The sequence below is a fragment of the Diadema antillarum genome, unplaced genomic scaffold (assembly GCF_040938485.1).
Source record: "Diadema antillarum isolate AM-2024a unplaced genomic scaffold, OU_Dant_1.0 scf00000170, whole genome shotgun sequence".
Taxonomy (NCBI): Eukaryota; Metazoa; Echinodermata; class Echinoidea; order Diadematoida; family Diadematidae; genus Diadema; species Diadema antillarum.
In genome coordinates this window covers 1,983,037-1,994,359 of record NW_027271059.1, presented here as the reverse complement: position 1 = coordinate 1,994,359, position 11,323 = coordinate 1,983,037, and the positions used below count along the sequence as shown (strand labels likewise).

At 38.6% G+C, this 11,323-nt stretch overlaps 1 protein-coding gene across 1 annotated transcript in view; it reads right to left on the bottom strand.

Moving 5' to 3' along the window:
- Positions 1-934: 934 nt before the first annotated feature.
- LOC139722725 (uncharacterized) overlaps positions 935-11,323 on the bottom strand; it is a 28,051-nt gene continuing 17,662 nt past the window's right edge. Inside the window, exons 3-5 of the mRNA XM_071634014.1 lie at positions 6,667-6,864; positions 2,854-3,080; positions 935-2,365 (exon numbers count right to left, since the gene is read on the bottom strand). Of these exons, the coding sequence (XP_071490115.1) occupies positions 2,327-2,365; positions 2,854-3,080; positions 6,667-6,864 (464 nt within the window). The 3' untranslated portion in view covers positions 935-2,326. The remainder of the gene's footprint in view (positions 2,366-2,853; positions 3,081-6,666; positions 6,865-11,323) is intronic.

The following is an 11,323-nucleotide window of genomic DNA, read 5'->3' as shown; positions in this document are numbered from 1 at the left end:
CACTTTCAGGACTTACCGGAAAATCAACCCAGTAGAGTCTTTGTGAGATAGAGATAAGGGGTAATAGCTTCATTTGTGCATAGGTGTGTAGTTTACCTTTGCTTGTCACTTTTCGTTTTGACAGTTTTCATTATTTGTACTGCAATCCTGTTGTCTAATAGTTTTATAACTTTTTATAACACGTATGTTGACATGTGATTTTCCCTGCGAATAATTCCAAGTAAGCGTAATAAATGATCCCAATATTGTTGATACCAATAGATGAAGAAAAAATAATAATTGCCAAATAAAAAAGAGAGCCATTATGCATATGCCCTTGGCCATGAATAAAGGAATACGCCCTTTCAATACAGCAAAGAATGCCGTGAGCACAGGAACAACATTCAAATAATGTACACCAAATTAAAAACAACAGTGACCTGCAAACGGAAATTGTCTACGGATGAAAACGATGTATCTTTTTGTTTGCATATCACCAAAGAAGGTTTATAAATTTGCTGAGGATAATTCCAATACATTTACAAGCAAGAACAAACAACAAAAGTCAGCAAAACACTTACAGCATACATGTTTTTTCAAACATTTCTTCACCTCACCAGAATAAATACAATTGATACCTATCAAAAGCATGAGGTGGAGTACCCCTCTCCTATTTTTCCTCTCAATTTCTCCTTCTTCCCCTTTCCTTCTGTAATCTTACACATACTAAACATGTACGATACATGTGTGTGTGTGCGTGTGTGTGTAACTTGTGTAATGTTTATGGATGCAGGTGTCTATAGTTATATCTACTGAACGTCCCATTCAACTTTAGATCAACTGCTTATGACGATCCACTCATAAATGTATGTGACATATAGAAACAATTCCGCCGTGTACAAACCAGTTACATGCATAATATATATATATATATATATATATATATATATATATATATATAATGTACGTTATGCAGTTTTTGAACAATCAAATAAAATCAAATCAAAGAACAGAAAATCAATGTTTGAAAATAATAATGAACAGGTTAGCAAAACGACTTCCTCCCCATACACGAATACTAAAAAAAAAAAAAAAATCACCCAATCAAACTGCAAGCTGGTGATATCCTATTTAATGAAGGACGTGGACGGGCATGTTTTACCGGCTGATAATGACCTTAACTACGATATCACATGTGCAAGTGGATTCCTTTGTATTCAATCTCAAAGTACGTGCTGTTTGCAGTTCTACGCTGATTTATGTAAAGTAATGTTTTATGAGTATTCATGTTGATAATTAATGTTTTCACCCTGACGATTTCATGAATATAAATAATACGTGAGTAAAGTTTGAGGAAAATCTGATCATCCGTTCAAATGTTAACAAGTTTTACAATTGTGGTATCTATAACAGTTCATGACGGCACAGTAGCAGAAAGATGTGTACAAAAATAAGATAATTCCTTCCCCCCCCCCCCCGACACACACACAAAGAAGAAAATCTCATGAAAAATATGCATTCCTTCCCTTGTTACTGGCATAAATACGTTGAGTGTAATATTATACAACTTGCCTTCTGAAAGAGGTACGTCAAGTAAGATTTCTTTCATGATGCTAGAAATGTGAAAATATGTCGAACTCTTTTTTACATGCTTTTTTATATCGTTGCCCTATACTGCAGCACCAGTCTTTTTGTCTCCTTGCTGGTGGTTGGTTAGCGAAACTTTATAAATTCATAGTTTTTGTGCCGTTTGTAAATATTATTTATAGAACTGAACGGAATGTCACTGTAAATAGATGTGAATTAATAAATAAATACATTAAGTTAGTAATTGCTGAATGAATGAATGAATAAATAGATAAATATTTGTTTATTTTCAGGTCCCTGCTCAATGATCCCCACACAAGACCATATTCTAGGAATCATCGTTTAAGATGGTTTTAGAACCTCTTCTTATTTGCACATTTTACTGGGACGATGAAAGGCTTTCTACCATTCATTTAAAAGATGTGAAAGTTTCAATTTGTTTCTTACGGTTGGATGCGATTTTAGAGATATAACATCTACCGAGTTACTTGTCGGATCTTTATGATATCAATTGTTTTTATCATATCCAACAAGAACAGAAAACATCTAACAAAACAAAATAAGAATCTGTATACAGCATTACATTGACCAGGACCAGATTTTAACGATCAGGTGAATATTTAATTGATCACTTTGAGTCTTGGTGCACGTTTATTATCGAAGGGGAGACGCTTGTCGTTATTTAAAGGTAGCTCACACTGAACGCCTCTTCAAACTACAAAGCTCTCTCGATCAGGTTTTCTTCATACACGGCCTTCCGTTACAGCTCTCCCAGTGTCTTAGATTGTCTCGAACTTCCCTGAAGACACAGATGTAGAAACACCGAAACATAGAATCAATAAAACAATGACACTCACATCGCAAAATCACGACAGAGTAGACAGAAGACAAATTTTACATAAGAGTGAGTACCATTCATTTTAGAGAAAGTACTGTAATGTCTTGCCCAACAATTAGAATAAACAATGAAAAGCGACCCTGTTGGAAGGATACCTTTGAGAGAGGGCTTGATAGGTTCACTTGTTCACTTTAAAATTACATTTTAATGCACTCATCAATTACTGTAGGCCATGTAGAACAACAGCAACAACAACAAAGAGAAACTTCATGAAAACCATTGTGAAGGAATATCCAGACTACATAAACGTTAAAAAAAAATGATGTACTTATTATCGGTTATTTCCCTGCATTTACTTCAAGGGTGTAGATAAAATACCAACATCAACAAAAAAGTTGTAAAGATGACATATATGGAAAACAGTTTGTGCGAACAGGTATATTCGTTACCTTCACTGGGTTACAGCACTTCATCGTCTTGGGAGATTCGTTGCATTTGGCAGAGTCGCAGACGCAGTAACCCATTTCCGCGCTATCAGCCAGTGCCTCTAGACCACGTGGCAGATAGTTGAGCACATCCTTACGCATATCCCGGGACTCCCAATATTTGCAGTTGAGTTCGTCCGCTGTTTCCAGACTACAGTCGTGCAGCTTCATGTGCATAGTTACATCCCCATCTGTATAGCATACATATAAAACAGGTTACAAGAATGGGTCAACTCTTTTCTAGTCTAACCCTGCAAACTTATTGAAACCTTCTATTCTTTCAGTACTTTCTTCGGGTAATAAAACTAAAGTAAAAATCGAAGGTTTTAACTGCAACCTAATATGAATTAAAGATCTCGCGTGTCATACAGCCCATGAGTTCGACACTACCCAAATAAAGCCCATGAGCTCGACACCACGCAAAAGAAAAAGTGCTCACGGGACCGACAATTCGCAAACAAAGGCCCCGATCGATACCAATGTTACGAGAAAGAAACGGGGTCCAGGAGACCCACAGGCAGTGTAAGGATAAACAGCTTCACCTATATGTCAACAAGTATACACCTGTACAGGGTGTTGCATTGATGACATAAAAAGGGAAAACAACATACTGCCTGGTGCACCTTCATCGCACTATCGAGCTTGAGGTTGGAAGTAATTGAACAGGGTCATCTATAAATCGACAATTAAGTATTTTTAGAGGCTTGGTATAAAGGGCAGTTTTGTCACCCTATCAGGAGCGACGTTGTTGATGTTTTGTTTTCCATGATAACATTGTACTCTTCATGGACCCCCCCCCCCAGCAAAAACAAACAAACAAACAAACAAACAAACAAAAAACAAACAGAACGCTGGCTTCATCGTGGTAATACGCTTTCCCCGTTTCTAGCTAGAAAAGGATGTAAGATTTTTCCAGTTTCTCTTTAGCTCTACAAGTTAAGTATTTAGATATCCTATCCGACTGCTTAGACGTTGTGGAGAACCAATTTGTCTCTTTAACTGTTGTTACGACGAAATCCCACTGCGAATAATCACAAGGAGGAATCATTAAACCAATGTTCAAGAGGTTCATTGACAATGATATTCTGTGTATGGATCCGTCAATCAAGACGATTACTGGACAATTACATACATTTCAACAAGATCATAAAGTCATTTACACGGGTGTGTCAGTCCAAAGTAAAATCATCATGTCCGTGTAATCCCTTGAAATGTCCAAGGATATTGTTCGATGTACAGATGGGTGGTCCTTGAATGATCACTCTGACGTAAATCATTGGGCGCAAGTTACGGTAGTCCGAGATATAAATCAGAGGTATAAATCGAAAGCGACACGTGCAGAATCAAGCCGTTATGACGACCCCTTCCAGTCGATGCGTAAATGATAATCCAGCAAAATAAAAATGTCTAGCTAGGAATCCAGCCCGTCACAGCTTCCATGTAGCAATTATTGTCCATTGACATGAGAATGGAGTTAGTCACCAATGTAGAAGAATCAATTCTCCATCGGTAGTATGTGTCCAAGGCAATATGTCTCCAAGGCCTTATCTCCGCGACACAGGACTGACTGTAATAAGTCTCTTCAGAGCTAAAAGTGACGTAACTCTCCAGAGCAGAGGTGTTGGGTACTCTGTCTGCTTCAGACTTTCTGAGGCATATATAGATCGATTCACCCATCTTGAGTGTTCTGTAATTTGCTCCAACCTGGGGTTACATATTTGTACATACTTGTGACTTCAAGAGCCTTCCAGAACCCTACCCTGACTTCCTGTCTACCTGAAAAGCCAAATCACATTGGGCTACAAGGACAGAGTGTATATTGCATGACATCATACCAAATATTGCAACCAATCATGTTTGGCTACAAGTACAGTGTCTGTTTTGCATCACTCAGCAAAATATATCGGCAAGTCCTAGAACATTCAAGATTCGGTGGGCTACAATGTATTTCTTTTCATATGAGTGTACTGTAGCTATAAAAAAAAATAATAATTAAAACTTCTCCTCTAATCTGATCAACCTGTAAACATGCACACATTGAAACAACCATACAATGCATAATATATATACCCGAATGTACATTCATGATTAATTACGGATATCTAATTGATTGAAACGTTTTATCTTTCAGCGATGCATCCTCGATTCGTGGTTTGTGTTTTTGATAATGTTCTCCTTAAACAGGAACCAAAAATGAGGAACATAAAGCATTCATGGATGTATCTTCTTTTTCTACATCATTTTTCCTAAATACCTTGATGGACAATTACGTTGTTTGCTGAATTCATACTAAGTCAATACCTTCGCTGATGATCCCCCCCCCCCCAGATCATAAAAACTGGTGCGCGCTGCGATATTGACCATTCTGTGAAATATTTCGTTGTTACCTTCATTTCCATTTCAAGATTTTTACCTTTTATTAGACAAACCAAAGGACGCACAAAACCGAAGGAATCAACAAGCAGTGACAAGTATTTACAGGCTTTGCTGTAGTTGCTTCCGTCATTTTATATATGGTGCTGTTCTTCTTTCCGTAGTGTCGGTCTCGTGGGCCTTCTTTGCCTATACACTGTTGGTCAAGTGAACCTTTATTGCGTAGTGTCGTGTCTCGTGGACTTTAATTTGCGTAGAGTCGGTCTCGTGAGCTTTTTTTTTTTTTTTTTGCGTAGCGTCGAACTCATGGGCTCTATGACTCTTCAGCCGTATAACTCGTTGGCTGTATTACTCGTGTGTGTCGGTCTCGTGGGATGACCCCTACACCAAATACATATTATAAACTACATATTGCTCAATCAGTTAGCCAAATTAAACATCATTATACATTTATGTTGTTTTAGGAGGTGGATGAAACTGACTAAAGTCGAAATGAATTGTACAAATCAAGCATAGCCGAGACTGACAGACAAACAAGATACACCACGGGTACATTCTAATGAGCCACTATGGATTTTATATATCCACTTTTGTCTCACATTTACACTGTATATTCGCATTGACGCGAACACGGACATCCAACTTTGAAAAGCCTAAATAATGCCACATTCAATCAAATAGACTTGAAATAATATCAGTTCAGTTCAATTCAGTTCAGTTTTATTTTCTGCATTTCAAAATCAATACAAATCAACAAATCAACAAAACACTTACATAGTCATTTACACAACTAATATTCGTAACGTTTGGATCTTACATACATTTTCTTTTTTTCAAGAACGTATATCATGAAAATATGATGACAATATGATGAAAATACTCTCGATGAAATTCGAAATCGATTCACAAAAAAATAAATATATAAAAAATGTTTGCTTTATGGACCCTCAAATTTGCGACGATAAACTTAAAATACTCAAAAGGGTGTGGAATATTTCCAAAGTTATATCGTACTCAATGTGCGGAATTTAGTATTCTGGCGCAAGCTTTGGCATTAGGGAGCATTTTCATGTTGAAAGTATAGAACATTAAATGATATATTATTCAACAAATCTTCATTGCTAAATTTTACATTGTAGTATATTTGTCACTTTCTTCATAAAACCTTTCCCAAGCAGAGAAAGAAAACTATTAGCTTCGTCGACCTAACAGAGGTGACAAAGGACACAGTCTAACAAACATAAAACACTTAATTTTTACAGAGATTACTTGCTTGGCATTGTGTGATTTATCTGGGAAGCCTAAAAAATGTTTTACAAGTGGTAACTAAAAAGAAAAACCCGGCTCAAACTGACTAGATGCATTTGCCTCTTGACAAAGTAAACAAAACAAAAACCGACTTACCCATTGGATAAGATAGCGTCATGTTTATGTCATGCAAGGCACATGCTGGTTTCCATTCATCCGTGTCACATTCCTTTGTAACAAGACGTCTCCCGTTCTGAGGGAACATCATGTTAATAATATCTTTGAATTCCTCAGGAAAGCCTGGTTCATAGCTCATCGTAATGTCGGACCCACTCCAGCAGGTTATGGCTTCACCTGTGACAGTATAGAAAGCAGGACTGGTGTCAATATGAAAAAAAAAAAAAAAGAATAGCAAGACCTTTCTTCGTTTGGTTGTGATTCTTATTTCTGTATTTTCTTTTCATATTACATTTTTATCGTAAACGACAGCATACGAAGAGATGGGAAGCAATTAAGTGCACAACCATAAAAGGCAAAGCTTGACTTGATTGCATTGCTAACGGATTAATGACAAATTGTATATTCTTTCCAATGTTAACAGTGTGTGCATGTGTGGGTGTGTGTACATGTAAGTGTCTGTAATTGTGTGCCCATGCACGGGAACGTCGTGCAGGCACATGCTGGGATATGTGGACTTAATAGACAGAAACTTTAAGTTCTTTGAGTCTTTAACAGCTTGTAATTGAATTGAATTCCCCACTACGGTGTTACCACCGTCCAGTTGTGGCAAAACAGAAAAGGATTTGTTTTTTCTTTGTTTTTTTCTTTTATTAGGGGGGTGCTGTCTCAGTCCTCGAAATTGGTGTTTTGCATAATAGTTCCTCACACAAGACGGGAAATCCCGTTATAGTGGATGGCGCAAGAGACTTTTTGGTTCAAATTATTCAGCATGCACCAAAATCCAATATGGGCACCATATAGGATTAAAGGTCACTTTGTAAAAAATAAGAGAAATTACATTCATGAATAGTACAAAGTCAATTATAGAAGTTTTCTGGCTCAAGTAGTGTTTTCAATATCGTCTGAAGTCAACTTTTTCTTATAAGTGTGTAGTGGCTCGATTAGCCGCTCATTATTTTGTGTGTCGCAGCCCTGTGTTTTGGCTAGTTTAATTTGTCACTGTTTATTATAAATGTCAGTAAGATTTCCCCAGCCTAACATAGCTAGTGGAAATTTCCATGCATGTAGCTCCTTGACCTTCCAATCTGGTTCAGACCGGTTCACTGTCATGTCGTGTCGCAATAATGTAGCACACGTTACGTAGATTTAATATTCATGATATAGTGTTAATCCAATCACTGTAGATTTTAGTGCGTATTAAGTGCGTAATTAGTATTATTAACGCTACTTTTGACCAATCGCGACCTCTATTCGCGCGTCACCCATCGCACGTGCGAGATGTCACACGATCCTTCGCATCATCGAAACACTCCCGCTTCAACCGCCGTTGAGGAACGACCTCCGGACCTGTCCTGCGGTAGAGTCACCCTTCACCTTTTTCGTTTGATAGAACTGTGTTTTATAGGCCCGCTGGCTGTTTAAAGTTTCTACCCGGCCGCCGTCCTCTCTGCGCACCGTACCAGAGATTCGGGGATGGAGCTTCGCAGTTGTGTTGCCTCCGACACAGAACTTTCATTATTCGTCCTCCGACACGTTTCATTGATATTGTCGTCGTGTGACCGCACACCAGATATCGCTCCCGCCATGGACGACCCGCTGTCCGGCTGAGCACCACCATTTATGTCTACCATCGTTCCAGGCGACTCACCGTCCTGTCGAACTGTTTTTTTTTTAGCCTCCTGCCGACGCCCGACTCACCGCGCTGGTAGAGAGCTGCCATTCCATCTCAACCTCCGTTGGCTCTTCAGCCCCGTACGACGGAGTGTCGCATCAAGTCTCCGAACGATCTCCGCATCGAGCTCTTCATCGCATCGCGTCCGCTCAGCTCCGCAGGATCCCGTTCGTCGAGCCCCTTTTTCTGTCACCTTTTCAGTTCTTCATTTTGGTCTCCTGCTACAGCGATTCGCTCACCTTAACCAGTCGGCACGTTTAAATCGCTCAGTTAAATGGACCGTGGACTGTGGACTCTCACCGCCATACACTTGTTTTTATCTGGACTTCATGTACGCTGACTTTCATTTAGTTGGTATGTCCTCATTTTTATATTGATTGTGTATTGTACTCAGTAGCGCTACATTCTTGTTACATGTCGTACGTGTGAACTCCCACATTTCTTGATTTTGAGTGTCTTACGATGTCAAATTACACTCTCCTGACTTGTGCAATATTTTGCTTTGAACATACCTACCAGATTTATATTTTATAATAATAAAAACAGAAAAGGGAATACTTGACTTATTTCAATCATTTGTGTGAACTGCTCTCCAGGTGGATCATAAAGTTAAAAAAGGGAGATTGGTTGAGCACGCCTTTTGTTTGTGTGATTGAAGCTGTAATGTTATGTTAACCTTTTGATTTTTCACTAAGTTACAACACGAACTCCATTACATAAAACCCTTAATCTTATAATCAATTTTTCCCACAAGTGTTTAGCAAAAAAGCTGCTGAAAACTGTTTATCCAATATGTGGCAAGCCAATTGAGTAAAATGGATTCAATAGGGGCCTGAGCTTTCGATCCTAGCAGAATCTTCGTCAGAAGCAGAATGACCACATCTTGCCTCTGATGAAGATTCTGCTAGGATCGGAAGCTCAGACCCTTTTGACCGTATTTTTCTTAAAAGGTAACCCTATAGGTCATTTGGCGGTCAAAGCATTGTATTTGTAACAGGTAATTTATAAGTGGTTTGCCATGGCCAACATAGAAGGTATGAGAGCCTAATTCTTGTTTATAGAATTGCAGTTGCTGAGGGCTGAGAAAATGAAGATATATGGTCAAGGGCATCCTCTGGCAATTAAAAACATAGAATGGTCACAATCAGTAACAAATTCATTTTTAGTTGCTTTCTGGGTCAAAGAGTTCGATTTTGAAGTTGTTGTTATGGTCTGAAGTCAACTTCTCCTTAAAAGTATACTACCCTAAAAGTTATTTGGGGTTCAAACTCGCAAACAAAATCTAACTGGACTAGGCATTGCTTCTAGAGGACCAATGATGCTCAGGCAATGCAATCTTAATCAGTTCATGTCAATATGGCAAAGACTAAAGAATTTTATGAAGATCGCCGATTGTGCATTGTACTTGCTCACAATGATGGGATGGGTTGTAGAGCCATATCCAAGCATTTCACAGTGCCTATTGCAACGGCAAAAAGCAATGTAAAGAAACACTAGAAGTTCCAAACTCTAAAGACCGATGGGAAGAGCGATCGGAAGCCCAAGATCTTCCCTTGTCTTGCTCAAAAAGTACGACATGAAGTCCTGTACAACCCTCGGAGTATACACCATCTTAGGCTGTCCGGGACAACCTTGGCAAAATTATTGTCACGGTGTCAGGTCAGTCAATCCAACGTTTATTCCGCATTAAAATAGTAATAATAATGATAATCAATGGATAAGAGCCAGTAGGCCCTTATATATCTTTACCAAAAAAAGAAGAAGAAAGAAATCATAACCAAGGACATTTTTGGGGGGAATGCTATAGAATTTGTTTTTGTTTTTGTTTTTCAGAACAGGCATGATATTTTTTCTTATGCCACATTATCTTTATTGTATCTATTGTTTTATACCTTTGTCACATAAAAACAAAGGAAATAAAAAGAAAAACTTTCCAAGACCATAATTACTTCATATTTTGCTCCTTCAACAAATTTCAGCCAGGACACATCCATTTCATACAATGTAATGCTATTAAATGAAATGGGAACAGAAAAAAAGGTGCAAAATCTAACTGACATTGTTGTCAGTTTATGGTTGCCATGGCAACAAGCAACAAATAATATAGCTAAATTATATACAACAATGTTTGCAATAAGATTTTAGGAAAATTCATCAAATTTGGTTGAAATCGGATAAAGGGCGAAGGAGTGGCAAAGGAAAATCTGGTAGGGGCACAATGTACCCCCCCCCCCTTTGGGCTTTATAGGGTTAAAGGACCAACACCTACTATCACCTGTGCTACCTCTTGGTTCTTTTAGCAACCTCATTGTGTACAATATTGCCATATTGTAGCTCTTTTTTGATAAATAGTTTTACATTACATAATCATGTATCCATTATATAAAGTTATATTCGATATGTTTTTAGATCGTTAAGACAGTTATAGTCCAGGAGCCAGCGGGGGTCAGCCTGGCTGAAAAGGTTACCAATTTTTATGTGTATAGCAATTTAGTACATATGCCCCTGAGTATTTTTCCAGCTAGGCTAGCCTAGCTGAAAAAGTAACCTAATGAAACCCACTGGAACTTGTTCGTTACACTTACAGGATAAATGAATGACCATTGCCAGACGTTTTAAGTGGTGGGGAGTAGCCGCCAGACGCCCTTAAAGACCAAACTTTTTCCAGCTAGGCTTGCCTATAGCTGAACAAGTAACCTAGTGAAACCCACTGGAACTTGTTCTTTACACTTACAGGATATATGCATGACCGTTGCCAGACGTTTTAAGTGGTGGTGGTGGGGGGGGGGGGGGGGGGGGGTAGCCGCCAGACGCCCTCAAAGACCCAATTTTACCAGCTAGACTAGCCCAGTGCCGTATATTAAGAGAGTCTGGCCAACTCGGTTTTTGGCTTACGTGTTTTGAAGCCTGTGATTGGTCAAAAGCTGGTCCCGTGATCTACAGGCGCCATGTCGTTACTGA